This window comes from Rhea americana, unplaced genomic scaffold (assembly GCF_003343005.1).
Source record: "Rhea americana isolate MKP2758 unplaced genomic scaffold, rheAme1 scaffold_114, whole genome shotgun sequence".
Classification (NCBI taxonomy): domain Eukaryota; kingdom Metazoa; phylum Chordata; class Aves; order Rheiformes; family Rheidae; genus Rhea; species Rhea americana.
In genome coordinates, this window is record NW_028185195.1 from 2,120,208 (window position 1) to 2,144,530 (window position 24,323).

The following is a 24,323-nucleotide window of genomic DNA, read 5'->3' on the forward strand; positions in this document are numbered from 1 at the left end:
ATTTGCAAGTTACAGTATGGGAGTGGAGACGGGAAATGGTCCGAATTTTATTGCTAGGGAATGAAAGGAAACAGATTGAAGTTGATTTGTATGAGTGCCTTTGAAAATAAGTTGATGTGCAAAGACAGAATTAGATAGGAGAGCGGTGACGATGCCGAGCAGTGCCCTGATGGGCATGTTGCACAAAACCATATCGTCGGCATTAGTTTGCACTGAAAAAACACTCCCTGATTTTTAAGAGGCCGAAAAAGTTGGGCAAGCTGACTTTATTATTTTCACTTTTTAGTATTTTTCCCCTTTCTTTATTATTAATCTCTGTATTTTTTTAAAAAAAATACATGCTATACGTGCAGACTTCCTCAGGCCTGTGGTAAATAACACACAACAGCAATTGCATTTCAGTTAGTGTATTGGGGGCATCCTATACATAATTAACCATGTTAACATTACCTGGATGCAGTTAGTAAACCAAAGCTGTAGATAAACTGAAGAAAATAGCAGCTCAGTTAGGAAAAATCATTTATTTCTTTTTCCTCCTCACTGGAGCAAGAGTGGGAGACCAGCTTTATTTTTTCAGGCTTAAGACATGCCAGGGAGGCTGGTACATACTGAAGATGTTGACAGGCAGGTTGACCTCCAGACAGCCAGTGGTTGCAGCGCGCTTCAGTTGTCCACAGTGGGTAGTTTGGTTGTCTTGGGATGCAGGACAAGAAAGACTTCTTTCCCGCCCCCCCCCCTTGTTCTTTTTTCTTTTTTCCCTATGTTTTTATAGGAACATTTTTTGCATTCAGAATTCTGTTGAAACAGTCGAGTTATTTAGCTTAATTGCCAGCGGGTTTGTTTTCATTTTTATTAAAGCTTCGATTAACACCCATCTTGGAAAATAGTGTACCAGAAGTATCATATTCTCAGCCCCTCTGTTGTTTTAATATCTTTCACTTACACTATTCTCTCCCAGCCTTATCTTTTGTTTTCCTCCTATCTCTTTCCTTTTTTAAAAACACTGGTCCCAAATCTTCGTTTTCAGATCTCCTTCCGTACCTATCAAGCAGCAGTATGCACTTTCAAGCTGCTACTCCCCTTTGTTTAGCTTTGACTTACTGGTTATACTTGGGAAAAAAAAATTACCGAAAACAGTTTGTGAGTGCAGAGTGACCATACAGAGACGAGTTTTTGGTAAATACGCAAACCGCTTTATTACTCAACGCTCCGACAGCCGTTCACGTCGGCTCTGGGAGCGTTCCTCAGGCAATCAGCGCAGCACCGCTGCGSGGTTAGGCGGCCGCCGCCTTTGCTCGCCTGCGCTGCTTGAGAGGGGAAAGCTGCAGAGCAGTGAGGCTGTGTAGTTGTCTAAGGTCTGGGCTGCGTCGCGCAAGTGATTACACTGCAGAGATGGGTGATACCTGTGACCAAATTTGCATTTTTACATAATCCCCGAGTTGCACTGCGTGTACCTTCTTGGCAAAGCACTGTTTGGGGCGTCTTTGCCTCGTGTGCTGCTGCATGATGTAAGCACTCCCCGAGGCTAAAACTAAATTCTAACTTGGTTCCTTTAATTAAAATGTGCCTGGTAGGTATATTACTTCATAGAATTTTATGGAGTATTTGTGGAAATTCTGGAGTTAGAAGAAACCTCTTTGATAGTAACAATMGATGAGTCTCTGTATGTGCCAAAATTTGAGATATTCTATTTCTGAGCAAAGTCCAAACAAATAAATTTAAAATTGCATCTATACRTCTTTCCAGAGACTCTAACAAAAATCAAAAGGATATGAATCATTCATCTCCGGAGCTAGAGCTCGATGGCACTGCTAGCTACCTCGTCCAAAATAAACAGAATCACTTCTTCATTGTAGCTGACAGCCAGAGTGTCCTTATTATTCCATATCCTTCACAGGAGGGACACGTATCTGCATTACATAATTATTATTCCAAATATGATCAGTAACATCACCTTCCAGTAAAATCAGAGAGAAAATGATGAAARCTAGCAATGTAGTTGTATCTACTTAGGTAGATACAAAAAACTTTCATTTTTAGTTGTGACAGAAATTTCATGGTGATGGATTTAAACATCCAAATGACAAAAAAAAAAATGCATGAAACAAATGAAGTAAGATCAACTAGCTATGACAGTAGAAGTCTATAGAATATTTTTGCTTGCTTTCCTTTAACTGCAGAATTTGGTATCATCAAAGTCTCTCTTAAAATAACCTTATAGTTGTATAATTTAAAGCGTAGAGTAAGTTCATTCAGGAAAGAGTGTTTGGTGTCTACATCTCTATTAAAATAGTAGTTTAGTGCCTCTGTGAGCTTCAAAAGTGAATCGTTTGATTGCCTCCACGTACTGTGCTCCCTTTGGTTCAGTTTGCAGAGTGGTTTTGATGTTCATGAACTAGATTAACTTCAGAGAACATCAGACTAGAAGCTCCACTCAGGTGCAGACCAAATACGCTTTAACCTAATGGTTACTTAGGGGTCCAAATCAATGACTGGTCAATTGGGCGGCTGCAGGCTGCCTAAGAGGAAGTGATTAAATCCAGTCTGAAGTAAAATCCTCACACTTTAATGTAGATGGAAAAACCTTAGTACTCTCTACTTCGAAATCCTGATCCACTGCTGTTGTGCCATACTATTTGTTTATTTAGACATAGCCAATACTAACTGTTTCACATTGTGTATTTTAAAATATGTTCTGGAGTTTGGAATATGAACTTATAAACAGCAAGTGTTCTTGCATTTTTAATATATGTTATGAAAATATTGATGGAGACAGTGTGTATGGTTTTTAAATATAAATCTACATATATATTTAAGGGTGTTATGGGATTCATTTGGTACTTTRTAATATATATTAAAAAAATTGAAATGAGAATAACAACTTTCTTGTTCTGTGCTTTGAATGCTTCACCTGAGATATGAAATGGTGTCTATTCCTCAAACTGTTGCTACTTTTCTTTAAAATGTGACCAAGTAAGRAACTTAATAGTGGATATCTGAAAATAGAGGTAAGTAAAAAAGCACTAGCTACTTTTCAAAGAATAGACTATATTTAGAATTCATATTGTTTTAATGTATTTTATTTTGGATGAGATAGTAAGATATCATGAAACATAATTAGAGTTTTAAAAACTTAATTGTAACTTTTATTTGCTCTGCTCTCAAGTTTTTGTTTATATATGATGAGAAAAGATAAATTCAGCGCTACTGAGGAAACTAATAATTGCCTAGCAACCAGTACCTGAATAAATCTAATATAGGGCAAACAGAGGAGAATTGAAACACCTAGACACATACACGTGCATTATATATATAAATGTATATGTGTACACACACACACTGGTGCTTCTGAATTGCTAATCTCAAAAGCTGTGAAGCTTAAGAAAAGGAATGGAAACATAAAACTAAGATGTATACTGAACGAAAATTAGAATTATTTATTTAACAATCCAAAAGCGATGATTCTACGATCAGTAAAAAGGTTGATCTGTATTTCCCCATGTTGTGATGAGGAAGCAAAAATGGGCACATCGGAAGGATGACYTCTGGACTGGTGGGTCAACTCACTCGTGGATTTTCTTTCCGTGGAAAACGGGATGGAGAAGGGAGAAGCTGCTATATATCTCAGTGGTTTCCTGGTAGGGGCTAGGCCAAGTCCAGAGCCTTGGGAATGGTGATTAAAAAAAAATAAAAAGAAGAAGGAAAAAAAAATGGGGAAGAGATTGTGACTCTCGCTCCATGTATTGGAGCTCTCACAGTTGTGAATGTACAAGTGGAGTCTGCTGGAAGTTGATGGACAAACCCTCAGGAGACCAGGTGATTTCTGAGAGAAACTGCTGTATCAGATCTGTAAAACACAGGAATTTCTAGTGAGAATTTGAATATTATATTAATTGAGAAATTTGAAGTAAAGAGCTGTAACTGGAAACGATAATGTATTCGCATGACGACTTAGAATCCCTCTGAAAGCTTTGATTGATAAAACACAGTTTAATGAAGAGACAAATGGTTTAAACCTAAGTGTCTCTTATTCAGGAAGTCTCAGTCTGAGCTTCTGTTCTTYCCCTGTTCGTAAACCAGTCTTGCTCTGTATGTCTGATCACGTGCAGAAAAGCATGTTCACTCACATCGATGGTCGTGATAGCTCGTAATCGCGTGAACGAGGCTGACGTGGGCGGCCGCGGGAATTGAATGAGTATGGTGAGGAGGATGTAGGTGACTTTTGCCAGGTTCGTTGAGCCTCTGGATAAGAGGATATTGCAGGAGRCTTTATTGGTAGGGATTAGGGTAAATGCGTTAAAGGCATTTATCAGCGACCTGGCTGCTCGTGCAGCGAAGCTGTGTTGCTGTTGGCTGAGGGTGGACGCCAGGGATGCTACGCAGTTCGTAGTATCAGCTGGTCAGGTAGGGAGGATGCGTGTCTTTCTCTGATGAAACAATTTCTGAACCGATGGYGATTTTCTCCAAATTCTCATTTAGCAACTATAGAGTCATTCGTTCATTTAAAAAACAAACAAACAAAAACCCCAACACTGTATGCATAAAAACATTTTCCATAAGTTACAAAAGTATTCAGAAGCTTATTATATAACCGTATTCCTTTTTTTAATCATACTTGTTACTTTTCTTACCAAAAAAGAGTTGAAATGGCAGGAATAGTTCCTCTTTTTCCCTGAAGACCGGTTGGCATAGAAATGAACTCTCTGTAACCTGTGATAGAGAAAAGAGTTTATTTTTTAAGCTGTTTTCCGTTTCTAGTTATTTTTTGTATTGTCAAGCATCAGATGCTTGAAAAGGCTGAAACGCAGTAGGCTGAAGTACAGTGACCTACTACTCTTTCAGTTCARATGAATAAAGTAGCAAATACTATAGACGTTTAAGAAGAGAAAAGATTATACTTTTTAAGGCAGAAGGGGATTTGGCATGATAGAAAWTAATCTGGCTGGGCAGTACGTTAAAGCTGTATCCTAACCCTGAAAATAGGGACACAGAGTGTTATACTCTTACACTAAATCCAAAGTTCAAGTCAGCACTTGATCTGCACCTAGGATTAATGGTTCACTCCAGTCCTAGATTGACATTCTGGTGAGAATTCTCTGATTAGAATAATTACTCCTAACCTAAATTTCTTTTCATAATTCTATCTCAGATTTTAAAAAATAGGCTATTGTATCTTCACAGATTACAAATTGGGAAAAGTTAGGTTTAAAGAAAAGATTATGCTGAGTTACATTGGTATTTTGAAACTCTTCCACAGCTACAAGCTTCAGAAATGTTTATTTAAATACGTGCAGCCTCTTTATCTCAGAGGCTTTCACAAAAAGTAGCAAGCACCTCAATTCTCAWGTAACCTGTGATAAAATTGTGAGTTTATTGAAATTAATGTTCTCCTGTAAGTTTCCCTTTCCATTTCAAATGGGGATCTCTAGAGCTAATAATATCAGTGTATTCATTTTCTAAAACTATTTAGACAATCTGCCATGAGTATTTGAGTTGGAAAGTTAGCTGAACTTCTCTCTGCATAGTAGGCAAATCAGCCTGGAAAGCAAGCAGGAGGGAATAAATAACTTTAAAGCTATTAGTATTTAAAAATTTTAACTTACCTTTCAGATACTAAGAGATACRAGTTAATTGTTTAGCTCTCTCTACCATAGAGAAGCAAATTAGCTGCCTCATCATTAAATCTGGATGACAGCCTACGTATTTGTTAAAAGGACTGCARAGCTCAACTGTTCTCATGTTCACATTTTGCATCTCTGCACAGGTGTGTCTTCAATATGATTTATAGTTTGCTTCTCAGTAGTGGTTTAGCTGTGGAGGAGTAGATTTGAACTTGGGCAGCGTACAGATGATTCTGTAAATCAAGGAAGTWTTAAAGGTCTCTTTTTTGAAGATTGATTTTTAATGTGAAACTGCTACTGGTAGCATGTGCTTTTTCAGTTGTCTGCTGAAATTTAGTTGCTCTTCTGGGTTTCAGAACTGGGGCTCATTTTTACTACCCAGAGACCAAGTTTCTGTTGACTGATTTATTTTCTGGGCAGTTCATTGTTCAGTTCTGCCTGGAGATTTCTTCTTCATAACAAGGAAGTTTTATTCTCATTGAAAGGAATAGCTATTAATTCTAAATAAATATTTAGAGAGGGCTTTAAAAATAAGCTGTATTTCATGTAGCAATAAGGAATTGAAGAAAAATGCACCTGCCATTTTGTGTAGATTCCTGCAGATGGTCCTCCTTCCTCCATCAGTGGCCAAAGCAAAAGCTCAAGTTACAGAACGTGTATGTAGAGCCTCAGCCCATGTTGTCAGGGGATGCCACGTCCTTTCCACGTATGCTACAACACACGCGATGAGCGCCCTGGGCGTACACGTTACTACRTTATAACAGTCCAGCTGTGGATTGCGTTATGCCTTTTGTTTCTGCTCTTGTCTTCRTCTCATTGAAATCCTCCTGAGCTATTTAGCTCCATATCAGCTTCTGGAAGTTTCACTGCTTCATTATGTAATACCTATTACATACTGTACATTAAATGTGCATATAAATGTGTGTAAAGCAATACATAAGCATGAATTTTGTCCATGCATAYTTCTATATTTGCTATTTCACTGGGTGTACCATGTTCTTGAACTATAGAAGAAAATGTGCCCAGACACCCAAATTGTTTCCTTCTATCACTTCTTTCCTTCTGTTTTTGAAATCTTGTGAATCCATGGGATTTTTTTAAAGACATATTCCTTTCTTCTTGATCACTATTCAGTTGTGTCCAGAAAATAACTCTTAAAGTAGCATTTCCACTGGAAATCTTAACAGTTGTCATTCAGATATTTTAAGATAGTTGAGGGAAATGATACCAAGCTAATAATTTTGTGAATAGGTACTCAAATGCTTCTCCCATACCTAATCCAGGGTACAGTATTTGAGCTGCTATTAGGCATTCCTATCCTAGGAACCATGCTGTTACAGAACACATGGTTTTGAAACAGACAAAATAATTCTTTTATTCATTGACCAGCACTAATGAACTGCAACAGCACATTGATTTGCATGTTATAATGGTAGCTGTTCTTTGTAATTTTACAATAACTAAGAGCGCTTTACAAAATAATACATATGGATGAGTGCAGGATGGTACCTTTCTGTTTGCACAGTGTATCTTCTTTAGCCTTCATATCACAAAAACTGTTTTCATAAACTCTGTGAATTCTCTTCTTGACAATGATTGATGGGCAAACTCTTACCACCATGATGTGCTGCATTATTTATATACGGCGGTTGAATTTCTTCTTTCAGGTTGTCCTTTACTGTCAAGCAAGTTATTGCACTATTCAGTAGAGAGGAATCATGTAAAGTAATTTGTGGGGCTTTCTAGAATTAAAAAGTATGCTGTATAAAAGGTAAAGTTTGTGAAACTATTTAGCATTGTTATCTTTCTCCCTGGACCCTCTAGTGGAAGGAGAAACAATAAATGGTTCTTTCAACATCTTGTTGAATCTATGAATGTATGTAAGGGAGCAAGGTGGACTTAGCGGAATGGTTCCTCTGCTAGAGCCTCACATAAGAGATGTTATGTCATCTCTTAGGCCTTAAAAGAGGCCTAAATTGTTACTAGAGTGCAGATATCTCATGATTTTATTTTGAGTTTTGCTATATATTTCTGTGTGTTTGGAGAGGGAGGGTTCTCAATTAGAATTCTAATTTAAGCATGTATGAATCTCTACTTTCATTTTATTCTTCTTGTCTTGCCTGTTTTTTTCTTCATTTAACCCAACCTTGTTTCTCAGTGAGAGAAAGAATARATGACTCAGACTCACTTGACTAAAGAACATTCTGAAAAAACCAAAGGTGTGAGGAAAAGTTGAAGAAAAAATAAATTAGTATCTTCTGGTTATTTAAGTTTCAAGAGTGCCTCCTCTCCAAATCCAGAGTTTTTTTCTGAGATATTCTCAGTTTGATTTCACCTTATCTTCTCCATGCTTGAGRTCATGGAAAAATGACACCGTGTGTGTGTATATTAAAAGTATGATATAATATTAGATCATGCAATTTTACTGTTTGAGATTTTCCTGAGGATGGAGTAGAGGCAGTGCRTACTTTATATACATAGTGTTGTGACGTAATGCTTGAGTAACCTCATAATGAAATGTACAGGGCTAGTCAGGACATAGAAAATAAAAACATGAATTATTGTTTTTTTTTTTTTTTGACCCTTGTATTGAACCTTTTCCAGAACTTTATAGTAACTGTCACTTGATGTTTTTTTAAATAGTAGGGGTGGTCTTAGCATTTGTTTAATTTATGGAAATTTGTCAGAATGGCATAGTTTGTTGCAAATGCCATATTACTTATCACCAAGGTGCCATTACCCATACAGAGCACATTTCTGTAAGAGTTAGACTAACAAATACAGCCCTTTCTTCAGGGTCGTTTTTACTCTCCCGTCCACTGAGACTCTAGGGTTAAACTCTCRCTGTGTTAAAGATTACATAATGTGCAACACAGTACATCCAATGGCAACAAATCCCATAACCTGTTAGGTTAAAAGAAAGTGCACCRGTGTAAGCTTTTCTTATTCAGAACAGAGCCTTTAAAATCAAATTCTATGCATCAGACTGAGTAGAATGTATAACAAATTGGATTTCAGGATTTCAGCATGAATGGTCTCTCAAGAGGCGCGAACGTAAATTGAGAGGCATGTTATTGATTCAAAGGTGACATTTATTTTTGTTCTGCACAATTTCACAGGCACTAAGTCGTAAGGGTGCTAACGTTTTAAGTGAGTTTTACTAATTTGAGTATGCAAATTTGCACGAACTTTATATGTAGTCTTAAGCAGAGTTATTGCTCACTTGTCTGTAYACTTGCTCATTTCTCTGACTGCATCATATTTAATGCCATACTGAAGCACTATTTTAACCATTGCTGTACAAAGTTACTATAACCCATTTTCCCACTTTAGTTCTCTTCAGTGTTACGTGAGTCAGACAGCCTAGGTAAATGTTTTTGTGGAAACTTCTTGTCTTTTTTTTATTGCTGTTTAGTCTTTGTACAGTTTCTGACACTGCAGAGTCCTTCCAACAACTGAGGCAATTTAAAGCTCGCTGCTTATTAACTTGCAAGACCAGTAAAAATGTAACACAAATGTATCTGAATCAAGCTTGGCACAGTCTGAACAAATAATCATTTACAACAGTAATATAAAACAAAGTTTTGTGTCCCTTTGTAATTCTGCTGTGAAATGAATTACAAATGGTTACATTTTGGTCTTAAAGCTGTTTTATCAGGAACTGATGTGTTCAAATACTGGACCATTCTAGAAGCTGAAGGATTTTTCTTAATCCCTTTTGAGTGTGGATGTTAAATGTTTTAATATATTTGGTAGGGTTTCCAGGCTTTTTGGTGACCATGAATTCTGATAACAGATAGGACACATTGTCAAACACTGTCACATCCTGCCCATGATGATCGTGTCAGAGTCAGGTGGTGTGGCTTTTTTGTTTTCTGGATTTTTTTTTTGTTTGTTTGTTTGTTTTTTTCCCACATGAAATTACTTCAAAATTATTTTGGCCTGGGTCAGAATTTATTCACAAAGTGTTTTGAGATGTGATGCTACTGGTTATGTTCTCTCTTTGATAGTCCCATTTTCTTCACCTTGTGCTGTATTCATTATACTTTTGTGATAATAATAGCAAAAAGTATACACTAGTGACTGAGAGAATTTGGGCCAAGGTAGTTGGGTCAAAAGAACACTTAGTGCAGTCATTTCTTGGCCATGGAAAATTATTAACTGTTGTTAGAGGACAGCAGCTGTTGTATTGGTCCCAAACTGTAGACTGGATCACTTTACTTCAAACTAGAAAAGCCAAGATGAATTTTCAGACAAATGAAAATCACACAGCTGAGTATACACGCTTTGGTCACAGTGGGAGACTTCAAATTAGGAAAACTAGGGGTTCATTCTGCTTGTCAGTCAATAAAAAAAACCTCATAAATGGAAACAGTAGTTTGACTACCTACCTTTCTTTTTTGTTCTTGTCTTGCATAATTGAAATTGAAAGAACCACTGCATCAGGAAGCACATAATAAAAATGTCCCCTCTCATTTTACTCTAAATATCCAAGTGGATTAACATAACAAGTGTTCCTCCTCCAAACGAATTATTAATGCTATGAGGAATACATTTTTTGGAGCATCTGTGTGCTGTATGGGACCAGCTGATACTAATTGTCCTTTCACAACCAAGTGCCTAAGTCTCATGAAGCCAAGAACAAGCATCCTTTGCTACCCAAATAGTGCAGCGAGCACTCAAGACAAGGGAAGGTTTAACTAGTTTAGATTCTAGTAGGAAGACAAATGATTTGTAGCATAGAAAGAGGTGTCACTGACTCTCTTTCAATAGCTGTACTTCTCCTTCAGCTGGACTATTTTCAAGATAAACTGTTAATATCAAGTAGATAAACACATGACAATCTCTGTCATAAAGACAATTTAAAGTTGGCAGATTTAAAAAAAAAAAATGAAATAAACCCACCACAGACACTTGCATACCCTAGAGGCTTTTTGCAATTGGGACACAGAGTTCAATAAAGGAAGTCTTATAAATTTTTTCACTCCAGATGCTGATCTTGAGTCTGTATCCCAGAAAGGTGTGAAAATATTTTGAATCCGCTCACTGTCACTATATTGGTGACATTAGAAAGATTTATAGAAAGCTCACTTGCTTTATTTAAAAAATTACAGCTTTTTAATTAAAAATATAATACAAATTAATGTACTTATTATTTTGTAATAATTACCTATCTAAACATGTTGACTTTAAGTGGCATTTGCAAAAATTTTATGAAACAAAACTGTGCAGCACAAATTATTGGTATTTCTAAAGAGTAATAAAAAACTTACTGTAGAATAGCAATAGTAAAATTCTGAAATCCAACACCACATTTGTAAAATGATACGACTATATAATGGATATAGCGTCTTAGGGAAAACAACTTGGTATTCCTTTCAGATTTATGAATTTGCATTCATGAACAGCAATGATTTTGATTGACATACAAAAAGATACACCATGTAATAGACATTTAAAGTGTTTGAAGTACCAATTACTGTTATGCTATATGATGAAACATGCAAATATTAAGAAATTCAGATTGAGAGATCTGATGCTAAAGTACACAAAATGTGTTCCTATGGCTTTTACAGTCACGTTATACTATAAAATAAAAATATGGAAAATGATAGCACAGATCTGTCTTACAAGATAAAGGGTGAGATAAATCAAAATGCATCTAAATATGTATTTAAATAGCTGAGGAAAAAAATATGCAATTGAAGTTGCCCAAAGCTCAGGGCATTCTTTAGGATTGCTTCCAGTTATCCTATGAGAGATCTAGAGCAGGTAATCACCTCCTTATCATTCTCCTGGAATGCAGATGTAAAATATATCACATCATGATTCTTCTGTTAACGTGAAAATAGCGGTTATTGATAGAGTAATGAGGTGGCTGACTTTCTTCAAACTCTAGACAGATCTCAAACTGAAAATAAGTATTTCAGATGTTTTCAGTTGATGTGAACGTTTCAGAGACTCTGCTAAATGAAATTTTCTTTCACCCCAGCGTATGTATAAAACTGTAATAGGCAGGTGGGGTTTGGGTTGGTTGGTTTGTGTATTTGTTTAAGATTGTTAAAACTAAGTGAGTTTTAAGTGTTGGACTTAACTGTCCAGAGAGACAGTTAAGAGACTGTCCAGTAAGAGACAGAGAGYTGTGCTCTCTTTCGCATATGGAGCACCATCTCCTCATGAGGGCAATTTTAAAGAAATAATATTAGATGAGAAATCACAATAGGATACTGTTCCCAGCGGTAGCATTGGAGACATGTTCAAATTCCCGGCCTATGAAGCAGCTCTGTGGCTGTTTTTCAGAATTTACATCTTTCTGCTGTTGATTGGCTGAACAGTAATCAGCTGAGKAGGTGTCTTCACTGATAAGCAAAATCGTTAGTTTAGCCTTAGCTAGGCAGATTCAAGCCACCCCTGGGCCTGTGCTTGCCCTATGTTATCAGGAGTTTTGAGGCGCATCTTCTCTTTGCTTATTTGCTCTGATTCTGCAACACTGAATTATAGGGGAACTTGGCAGACTTCCCTGGGACGTGGCAGGGCTCGTAGAGGAGCTGCCCGAGCGCCTCAGCCTCCATCCCTGCCACAGAGCCGGCGGATCACAAGTCCACGTAAAACCCCTCTCCAGGCACAGTGTGGCCGTACAGCAGCTTTGCCTCTAGGACTCCTAGTACTAGACAAAACCTACYGGTTCACGTGATAAAAATTGGTGATCTGGTATAAACTTACTGCTAGAATTAAATCGCTCAAAAATGTTTTGATAGCTTTACTTCATGCTGTCAAGCTTTATGCTGGGATCACATATAATTGGTCTTCCTATGACTGACATAATACATAAATACATACAGCATAAAGGCACACTACTGGCCTAAATGCCATGGTTTGTATTCAGCAGAAATACAGCTGTATGCTGATGCCTGATGTGGATCAAGTTTATACTRCTCAGTGATTTAAGAGTGCATAGATCTGGAACAGACAGTGGTGTAACCACAGCTACTGTTTTTAGCTTGTGAGCCAAGTGATAAGCTAATAGCCAACCTTCAGCTGGTAAGGAACCTGGAGAGGTAAAATCCTAGGTTAATTCTGTTCTAAATCTATATCCTAAATTATTTCAAGTGAGAGCAAATGGGAAGGGGAATATTTTTTGTTAAATTTTAGGTTTTCGGTATTGCAAGAGAATATATTTTTACAGAGGAGAAAGCAAGGGAAAATAATGACAGAGGTATCCTGGTAAAATAAATAAATAAATCATGAATTAGCTGAAAGGCATTCAAAGGAATTAGAGTTCGTTGTTCCCTTCTGTTYTCAGTAATCTACAGTACTTAGAGTTTATGCATAACTTTTGGAGAGTTTTATGTAATAAACTGAAAATGTTTTTTGCCTTTAACCCACAGGGGATGTGTGTGACTCCAACCCATGTGAAAATGGTGGCATCTGTCTGTCAGGGTTAAATGATGACTTCTATTCGTGCGAGTGTCCCGAAGGCTTCACAGACCCCAATTGTTCTAGTGTTGTGGAGGTTGGTAAGTGCAAACTTTTAATGGTGGAATAACTATTTGAATATCCCGTTAGTTGTATTTGGCAAAACAGTGGTTGTCTGCTGAGTTTTGTGTAGTGCTGTGGTTGATGCACTGTTTGTTATTGGTGCCTTATCCTTATTTCTACATCACAGATGTCAATATCGTAATTAGAAGACAGTTCAAACAGTATGTCAAGAGTGTATGTGTCTAGACTCAGTGCTCTACTTAAAGAGAGAAGATCATAGCTGTGACTTAAYGTGACCGATGTTTCTCAAAACTCATTGTCATTAAAACATTTCTTAATATCCTTCCACTGATTTCAGTGGTTTAATCTCATTTCAAGCTTGGTTTCTGGTAGTTTTATACCTCGGTCTAGACAGTAGAGTAATTAGTTAATGAAGCTAAGTTACAGAAACAGTATATGAGAAATCAGAATAAAACATATTAGTCATTTGTTTAAATCTCAGAATAATTACCCAGCTGGAGGCTGCAATTAATCCTTAAATGGGAACATAGAATGCAAGTTGAATGTGTTGAAATTTTATGATGTGTATATGCCTCAGAGTCACTGTAAATATGAATGGTAGCTGCAAAACATGCAGCAATTCAGAATTCTGTCTTAAGAAAGCTTAGGAGGAAAAACAACGTGCAGAGGAAAGGATGGTAGACAGCTCATTATGTCATGGGCCATCCCACTAGTTTCAGTGAAGCAGAAGAGCTGCGAGCTGATCAAGCTTTTAAATTACTCTGAAGTAGGCATAGAAGTATATATGAGAGAGCCAAATAATAATAAATAGATGCTACTATTTAATTAGGTATAACTCCTGTATATCTCCTTCTGGTACTCATAACTGTTACAATTGGAAGATAAAACATTTCAGGAACAGAAAGCAGTGGCTTATTCAAGAGAAGGCAATACCTCTTTCTTGTTTATATTAGGAAAATAAGCAGCAGCTAATGTGGCTCYGGGCAGTCTCTGTTATCTGAAAGCCTTGCTTCCCTATGTGCCTTTTTTTTTTTTGCTAATAGCCAAAGTATATGAAAGTTGTATTGCCTTTCAGGTATTTCATATCTTATGTCCATGTTTGTAATTTGTCTGTCTGGGTTACAGTAATGTGACTCAGTGTGTGCCAGCTGAGCAGTGTTCACACATTCGTTTCTGCCAAGGCAGAAGGGCAAAACCAACAGCTGAGGGTGTTAGCTTTTACAAGCATCTCATTGTGAGCATCAGATCTAGTCTCAGAACCTTTCTAACACTAATGATTCTAAAGGATTTTTTTCTTTAGCTTTTTTATAAATAAATAAAGGCCACAGATGCAACGTGAATGCAGTATCTAAGATTACATATGGCTGTCTCGAACTTGAGATAAGGCTGGCAGAACTTGGTCCAGGAACTAGTGGAGTTTTTTTCTTTCTTTCTTTCTTTTTGGTTGTTTTTTTTCTGAAAATTATACTTTTTCCAGGAAGTTCAAAGAAAATTTATTCTCTAGTGTGAGCTTGGATGGTCTACACACATTAGACACATTACATTATAGGTAAAATCAGATTAGCTTAATTGTTAGTTATTATTCTCTGAATGCAATTTGTTAACAACTCTTAAAATGTCCTTTGCCACATTAAAGCACTTATGAAAAAGTAATTAGTCAGTGGGTGATTTTTAATACACTAATACTCACTTTTTGATTGTTCAACTAGAATCTGAAATTACAGAATTTTATGCTAGTAAAAAAAGCCTTGTAAACTCAGTTATAAATGTGTTTTCTGTTTCATCTGCGATCGGTGCAGCAGCATTTTTGGTCTTTGGACTTACAGATAAATAACCATGTTTTTCACATTTTGCATAGCCTGGTGAATGTATTGCTCTGAAGGAGTAGATGATATTGTCAGTCTGTAGCTGAAGTGGGAATGGGAGGAATTGTTTCAATTCAAATAGTTTTAGAATATTCATTTAATCAAAACTAATCAATTTCTGCTTTTGAGGACAAGTAGTCTTGTACTGCAATGAATAGAAAAGTAGCCTTGGAACACTTTATTTTAAAAGGGCTAGAATTACTGGTAAGCAGAAAGTACTGATGACTCCCCCTACTATAGAGTCTGTTGATTGAAACACTCAAACATATGTCTGAATTGGAGCAGAAATTTGAAAAAGGATTTTCCACCTTCAGTGAGATGCTATAAAGTTGGGGAGAAGGGGACAAAAAGAAAAAAGGAGGAGTAAGCTTTAATTCCACTATTGTTTTGAGAATGGATTCTACGTTTCCACAGTACAATTTTAATTATACTAGAATTTTGATTGAATTTGGGTCCTTTGACCCAATTGGGAAAATCAACAACTTTGGTCAGATACTTGGTGCACTTCTTTCTGATTATAAAATGTCGGCAGCCATAGTAACTGATTATTACCTAAGTTTCAGTTGCACAAAACATTTTTTTCCTCGAAAAAAGCCACCCAACAAGCAAGAAGGAGCTACCTTCGAATCCCCCCTTCCATCCATTTCCTTACTAGTTTTGTGCATGCTTGAAGGGTCTGAATTTAGCCTACAGCTATATCTCTTGCTACCCTAAAATGGCCTTGACATGAGTTTATTGCAGGAAACATTTGGATTTATCAGGTACTTGGTTAGCAGGAAATTGCATTGCACATAGCTGGGAGGAAGCCAATCATGAGTAAATCTGAAAAAAGCATATTGTAATATCTTGTAATATCTTCCTTGCAATTTACAACTGAATATTAAAAAAGGTTTAAAATATGTATATATTCTTAACTAAATTCTTCAAACATTTCTACAAAATCTCAATCTGATGAGCAGAATAAAGCATAAGCAAATGAAAAATTTGGGAGTATAGGATAATCACGGTAAGTATACAGACAGGATATTACATTTTTAGTTTGCAATACAAAGCGTAGTGAGTGGACAACAATTGTTAAGTGAAGTACTTATTAATATTCTTATCTAAAATATAGAGTATTAATTCAGTTTGTGTTTGTCTTGTATGATTATGCTACATGTATGCAAGACTAATTGTAACTTTCTGAAAACTTTAGAAGTAGTTTGTGGGGGGAAAAAATATCTGTTTTTTAGTAAAGGTTTTCTGGGGCTGATGCAGCCTTAACCTCCCCTACATAGAGTCATAAAACCAATACAAAACTGATATTTCAAGGTAATATTCTGATTTCTCCTATGAAAATGTTAACAAATAGCATAAGCAAAGTAATTAAGGCCAGTTAAACTTGACTAATTTATACTCTGGACTGTTTCGATTAGAATAATTGGTGAAAGGTGGGTCTGTTAGGAGCCAAGCAAAATACTGCAGAAGTCTATGTGATCGCTTTTATTGAGACCCTTTATAAAACGATAGAAGCTTGGAGAAGCAATACTAACAAACATTACTTCCTTTTGGCTTTTTAGTGAGTTATTGCCCCAAAGTTATTTCCCTTACCCCTTAGAAATTCAAAAAGTGTAGCTGAAAATACTAACCTAGTTGAAAATTGGGCGTTTAGGAAGTCGGGAGCCACAGAGTGAAAAAGAAAAGAGGATGTTGCAGGGAAAAAAAAAGAGAGAGAAATCTGTCATTCGCTCCTTCTTCCTGCTGAAGTGCTGTGCAGCACACGTGAAAAGCAGGTGGGTGTTGTGCACAGCCCTCTCAATAGGCGCACCGACATCAGACGTTATWTATTGGCAGCGATAGGATACTATTGATCTCTCGACCTCAGCTGGAAAGTCGCAATTTTACAAGAAACGTACGGGAGGATTTCGCTGTAACAGATAACAGAGATTTTACTTAACAACTGAATCATGCATTCAAATGAGTAAATTAGAAAAAGAAATTACATGTAGATGTTGTAAATTTGTGTAAAAGAAGAAAGGTAGATGTATAAAAATGCATAAAGTTAGGGAATTCTTACCTAAGTTCAGCAATCAAGTGTCAAGACAGTTTGGATGCTATATGTATGTTCAAGAGCATAAGTATATAAAGGGAATTATATTTTTATTAACTTAATAAAGATTATATATAAAGTAATCTGACATGATCATAGCACTTTATTTCAGCCTAATTGTTGTTGGTACTTTTTCCTAAATGTTACCCATGGAAAGTCCTAACTCCCCTGTCATACAGCTCTACTATTTTCTGATCCTGCAATTTCAACTACCTAACAAAAACCAACAACCAAACAATCAAAAATATAAGTGGTTTGTAATAATAATTAATATATTTCAAGTTACTAATCATATTCTGATCATACTCTACCTCTAACAGTAGCCCTGCCTCATTTCTTATATTACCTTATACTGAATGCTACACATAGACCTACTAAAAGAGTTCAGATTGAATGATAGATCTATAATATTACCCTGTTTGTATAACCAGGTAGTTTCAATGATCTGTGTATCCTAACTGATTTGAAATATCTGATAAGCTGGTGGAGGATAAGATGGAGGGAAGCTGGAAAAATTACATTCTGATCCTTTTCAGTACAGCACAGCAGCCAGTGAGGTAGAAGAAGATTTAGCTAAACAGAAAAGAGTAAAAAGTAATTCTGTCAAACTTCACAAATAGCAGATTGTTTTCCAAAGGTAATAAGGACACCGGGGCCTGAATTACTTCCATGGCAGACCCTCATGTCATTGGCAATGTGAATTTTAGCCTAGGCTGAAAGAGGCTCACGTGTAATTAATATCGATATTAAAATGCATTACAGACAATGAATTGGCAGAGTTTACATCACACAAGTAACTTTCAGAAACAATATAAATCACAGAAATACTATAAACTGCTGCTTTTACGTACTGTGAATAGAACACTCATAGGCACTGTTCAAGAAAACTGCAGATGTCACGGACACTGCTTGAGGGCAGAAATGACAGTGTGACTATATACTTTGAAATAATATTGGAGAAAATACATTATAAGATTAAAAATTATGAGATTATGCCTGTGTACTGTTCTGTTTGGTGTACACGTAGGGGAAACACAGGGAAAGAAATACAAGACTGATGGTAAAAGTTGCAGGAAGGGGCAAAATTAAGTTTAGTAGGCAACAAGGCTGTCAGAATGTATTCCATAAGTCAACATGCTGGTCGTGTTTAAAAAAATTGGCAACTTTAAAGTTTTAAGTTTTGATATTTCAAATCTGATACTCAATAGCTGTCTCTGAGGATTAAATGAAGAGCAAGTTTAACCTGTGTAAGAGAATAAATGATGTACAGTGACAGGACAGGTAGAAGAGCAGCAAGCATGTTGAGGGTGTGCCTGGGAACACTCTCCAAAGTTGCCTTCTACTAGACTGTTGGGACCCTGCTGGAAGGTGTCTTTACCTTTGCATCAGCTCTCAGCAGTCGTTGAGAGGAACTCATTATTGAAAAACGTGGTAAAATATCTGTGTGCATTTTAAAAGGCTGGAAAAGCAGGTTAATGGTATGATACACATAACTTAGGCACCTTGGGTCTAAGTGCAGAGTGATAGCTGAGAGAAGGGAGGGGAGTTGAAAGGAAAAAAGGATGTYTGTTTTGCTTTGCTTTGTTTTTCTTCTGCCAAGTGATTTCATTTATAAAAAGGAGTCAATGTGGGATTCCCTTAGTGTTTTCCATATCTGTTCAGCCTTCCCAGTTTCCAAGGGAAACTTTGACAGGTGCTACCTCTGTTTACTGAGCATAGGAGACAGGAATTGAAGGGATTTTTCACTTTTTCATGGTGTTAAAATGAATGTTCAGCACGCAAGATCCAGAGTGAAACTGCTATGATCTCTTGTCTTTGTGGACTTCTTTGTGTGATCTGTGTCTCTACATTCGTTGTACTGACTTCTTCACTAACAAGGCAAGATCTTGTTGCAAAGGTTAGTAAGGATAAAGTGTTGCCATTGGTTTCCCATCAGTGTTAACAGGTGCTTTTTAATGCCAGGCGCAGAAGTGATCGAATGATTTCAAAGATGCCTTTATAGTCCCGGAATATATGACTTCAAGGAGGAACAGACTTTGTCCATGTTTAAGTCGAATTTCCTGTATTCCAGCTTCTGCACTTTGTCTCTCATCCTGTCACCAGGCACAAGTGAGAAGAGTCTGGCTCTGTCGTCTTCATTTCCTCACCCCTATCAGGTATTTATACACACAGATAAGATCCCCTGAGCCTTCAGTTCTCCAGGCTGTACAAACCCGGCTCTGTTAGGCTCTCCTCATATGTCAAATGTTCCAATCCGTTAATCATCTTAGAGAAATAATCACCTCTCTCAGCCTGCTGGCGACACTCTTCCTAATGCAATACTGTACTCAGTGCCGATTGCCCAGGATACTAGGAAATACTTAGACTATGGGCTCCGGATTTCAGTGTCTGCTCTCATTGCTATTTTTGTAGTGTCATCCAAATTCACTATATTTATTTCTAACATAACTATGTCTACTGAAGTGACTTCATCAGTGTTTCTCATTGCTAACATGAAGATTTTATTAAATGGTTGTGACTTCTCTGGTTAAGTGTCATCATGCTTTGATCTCGGTATTGATTTATTAACTTTTGGAAAAGTTGCAAAGGAAAGGGTGTCTATTTTTTTCTGGGAAATTGTTTCAATAGTTGTGTTAGTATAAAGATGAAATAGTAGAATAGTGAGCTGGGCCYGTGTTCATTTAGGTGTATAAAAAATAATCTGCTTTCATGGTAGAAGACAACTGTCTTTTGGGAAAAGAGCAGGATGGAATAAGAGAGGAGGCAAAAAACAAATTCTTCCCTCCTGGGCTTCAGTTATGGCACATTTTAAGACTCTGTGTGGTGTGCTGATTTCTCTTTTTACAGACCAAGAGGTAAAGTGCTAGTTTCCTTGAGCAACTGCTTGTTGCTACAGAGTTCTTGATACTGGCCAGGCTTCCATTTCTGAGCAATGTAAGAAGCAATCAAATGGAGCCCTGTCAGCACAGCACCTGATGAAAATGAAGCTAGTTCTGTGCAAATCTGCTTTTTATTCATTTGTTTCTAGTGAGATATATCCCTAAGGCATTGCTAATTGGTTTAGAGGGAAGTCTTGTCTTTTTTTCCTTATGATTGGAATTTGCAATATGAGTGCAATATGGATTACTAAATTTCCTCTTGCTAAGGCTATAGCTGTTGTTGTTTATTCAGTATGTTAAGAACATTCCTCACAGTGTTCTCTTCTGTAGTCTGTACTGGTAGCTTCAAATCTACAGGGGTTAATGTGAAATTGATGACTGTAAAGCAGCTTTTAAGCAGGAGCATTCACATATTAGGGTGCTTGGCTCATTAAGAAATGTTTTCAAAAGATATAGGATACTTTTGGACTTAAAAGGCAATAAATAGATTAATAAAAAAGGACAAATTAAGACTTAATTGTTAGCTTGTGAGGAGCCTGAACTCTAGACTACTATACAGACATCTGAATTGAGTAGGCTAAATGCATATAAGCAAAAGGCCTTAATAAATGACATTGAGTACAGAAAAAGTTGTGATAACCCTGTAACATCTGTGCTGAGACAATTGTTCTTCGTGTTGCTTACTGTTATGGAAATATGGTCTGAAGAAAGAACAAAACTGCTAAAATGGGGTATATTGCATCAGTAAGTTAATTAAGTAATCTATGTTGCACTTGAGGAATTTTCCCCTAAGTGATATGCAATCATGTTCATTTAGACTAGAGCTAATATTTTATTAAAATAACCTCTGTATTTGAGTTTTGAAACTGAAATTCATTGGAATAGTATTTAAAAAAAAACAGTTAGTATACTCTGGGGTATATCCGCTATGAAGCATTTTGAAATGTATCCCATTTCTGCAAAGTGTTGAAGTGTATGACTAATCTTAAAAATCTACATAGTAGTAGTATTCTGAAGATGACCACCCACAATGTCTGTAGGTATTGGAAGGCTTATCACTTTTGCCAAAAGTACGCTGCCAAACAAATGCTACCCTGAAAATTCTGTCACACTTCTTTTTTTCTACTTGTGAATTTATAATTTGAAAGTCAAATACAAACTGGCTAGGAATGAGTAGTTGTAGTCATACTTTTCAGAGCATTTGACAAAAGAGCAGTGGAACATACTGAGGAAGATTTTTATGCATGTTTGTCTAATTAAAAAGACAAATGAAAACCATCCAGACTTGTTGCCAGAGCTACTGCTCAGGATGCAACCTTGCAAAGATAAATAAGGATGTGAGCATAGGGTGGCCTGTAAAACACATTCCTAGACCCGACCCTATTTTCAGCTGGAGGGATGAAGCTCTGCTCAGTAGCAGAGATGTTTTGGGTAAAAGCTCCAAAACTGATGCCTAGCATCTCAGGAAAACATTCAGAAAAGCATGCACGTAGGCCATGCAGAACGGTCATAAACTAGGGAGGTGTGGACTTCCAATCCAAGTGCCAAGAAATTTTCAGTTGAAGTTTCAAGTAAATAAGGTTGGTCTGCTGAAGGCCTGGTGCTTCCAACTGAAGAACAGACCTACCCCAGCTGTCTGTAGTAGAGGGGAGGCATCAAACTCCTCGGTTCCTGCAACCCAGGTTCATTGCCACTGCAATCCAGTCTGCAACTCTGAGTAAGGTCTTCCCCCCTGGTTTAAGGAGAGAGGAAGAGATGGAAGAGGTAACAGAAACAGTTAGTGGTTTCCCTAGTAATGCAGTGCGTCTTTTTGATGTGTTGGAATAGCCAGTAACACACAATTACTAATATTGTATGTCTGAATGTTTTAAACTGACTTCATACAGGTAGGCACAATAAGTTAGTTATATTTTGCCAGATATCATAGAATCAGTAAGGTTGGAAGGGACCTCTGCAGATCATCTAGTCCAACCTCCCCGCTCAGCAGGGTCACCTAGAGTGTGTTAGACGGGGTTGCATCCAGGCAGGCCTTGAAGATCTCCAGAGGAGGAGACTCCACAACCTCTCTGGGCAACCTGGTCCAGTGCTCCGTCACTCTCACAGTGAAGAAATTCCCCCTCACGTTCAGGCAGAACTTCCTGTGCTTCAATTTCTGCCCATTGCCTCTTGTCCTGTCACAYGGGGCAACTGAAAAGAGTTTGTCCCCGTCCCCTTGACACCCTCCCTTCAGGTACTTGTACACACTGATAAGATCCCCCCTCAGCCTTCTCTTCCCCAGGCTGAAGCGGCCCAGCTCTCGCAGCCGTTCCTCACAGGGCAGGTGCTCCAGCCCTCTGATCATCTTCGTAGCCCTAATATGCCAGACAGCACATAAAAATGTGAGAAGAGCTTATGTTAAAAGCCAAGGAAAATTGCTCTTTGGAAAGATATTCTTATGTTGCCTGGAAAAAGAAAATCCTCCACATAACTAATTTGAAGGAAAAAGGTCTTGTTAGGAAACAAATAGCAGATTAAAACAAGTGAATCCAGTATATGACACAGGCAGATCTAATGCAGTAAGTATTCTCGTATGCAACTGCATTAACATTTCACATCTTCAATACCTCTGAAGTGTTCCAAGTGTGTGAGAGACTTGCTGACATTGCTGCTAGGCTGATCATAGTGAAGTTTTGTATCGTGCTGACYTTATTGTTCAGTATTGTTAATTTTTGGCTGATGAGGAAAGATCTGGAGATCTGTACTTGGTAAGAGGCAATGCAAGCACTAGCTTAACCAAAGTTGTGGTTTCTGTGGAAGCTGGAGTGATGCTCATCAGTTGCAGCACAGATCTGGCCTTTCTGTAGACTCTTTGGCTTTATAATCCCAGGAGAACTAAGTGTTTGACTTAGATCTTGCCTTCTTTTTTTTTGTTTATATGTTTAAAAACATATGCAGCATTTATGTTTTATTTTTCAACTTGCTGGGTTGTCATAGCTATAATCTGCCCCCAAAAAAGAGCCTTCTGATAGAACATTTTTGTATGTATGCCATATTTTGCCAAATGCGAAATCACAGCTCTATCTGTTTTTTGTCTGATTTCTAGGAGAATGGAGAGTAGCAGAACATTTAATATTGTTAAAATATGTCATTCGTTAAGAATTACTAGGTAGGATCAGGGATTAATTGCTCTTCTGTTTAGCCAGAAATGGGGCGGTAGCAGTCTAGAAATTTTCTTGTTCCTATAGTTTCTTGACTAACATTAAGTAAGTATCTTTGATGTTTTTGAAGAGCCTAGACAACATAATTTCTTGTAAAATACAGACTTCAGAAATGGATGTTATTAAAGTACAGTTCCTGTTTATGTTCCTGTTTTATATAATCTAGTATGCTCCTGGATCTTTATGTAGAGGGATGTGACTCAACATCTTGGAAACAACTTGCTAAAGTAAAAATACCAGAAGGAAGCTGATTCTTTAGATGAAAAGGTAAAGTAGTCTTTAATGAGATGATAATTTTGGCATCCTAGGAGACTCGGATTAAAAGATTTTAGGCTTCTTAGGCAAAAACAATCATATGCAAAACCTAGTGGTGTTCAGGTTAATGAAAGTTCCAAATGCAGTGTAGTTCCAGAGTAAAAGACACAAAAAGAAGAATATTGAAAATTAGATTTCATTACATAGCTGTTTTTTTTTCTTTTCTCCTCTGAGTTACTTTCCAGATTTTTTTTGCAAAACTTATGTAAACAGCTCATTAAGCAGAGCAAATTCAATGTGATTTGGAATCAGCCTTGCTTACCTTTTTCTCAACGTTTATCTTTAATTATATTTAAAATAATGAAATAGGGAAATACTGTTTTGGAATATTCATACTGTAAAAAAATAATATTTTTAAAAACTCTTTTTGTCTCCAGAAATAAAGCTCATAAGCAGAAGAGTAAGGGTGCCCAAATGTTGCTCTGAATAAGTTTAATCTTTGACTGGGAAAAATTGCTATTTATAGCTCAGAAAATTCTTTTCGGTATGTAACTCTGTGTGATCTCATGCTTTTGTATGCTCATTCCTTTTTCATTTAAACTCTGCTAAGGCATGTGGAGGTTTTGCTCAAAAGAGTGCACAGATCTGATCTTTGTTGTTCAGCACTTTATTGCAGATGCAAAATTATCTCTTAACTGTTCAAACTAATGTAGAATTATGTATCTGCTCTACTCTCTATACCATTTTCTATACCCCCTCTCCTGTGCCTTTCCAGAATATTAAACAAACTACTAAGTTCTTAAATTCAAATATATGCAGCTAGTGCTGTTTTGAACAGATCAAGTGTGTTTAAAAATTGCAGCTGTTGGTAGTAGTGGACACAGTTCTGAAGCCAAAAGAATTTTGCAGAAATATAA

At 37.0% G+C, this 24,323-nt stretch overlaps 1 protein-coding gene across 1 annotated transcript in view; it reads left to right on the top strand.

Annotated features, from left to right (window-relative positions):
* The window catches only part of EDIL3 (EGF like and discoidin domains 3), a 229,263-nt gene that overhangs the window by 32,513 nt on the left and 172,427 nt on the right, over positions 1–24,323 (top strand). The window contains exon 2 of the mRNA XM_085316785.1: positions 13,010–13,138. Coding sequence (XP_085172911.1) covers positions 13,010–13,138 — 129 coding nt within the window. The remainder of the gene's footprint in view (positions 1–13,009; positions 13,139–24,323) is intronic.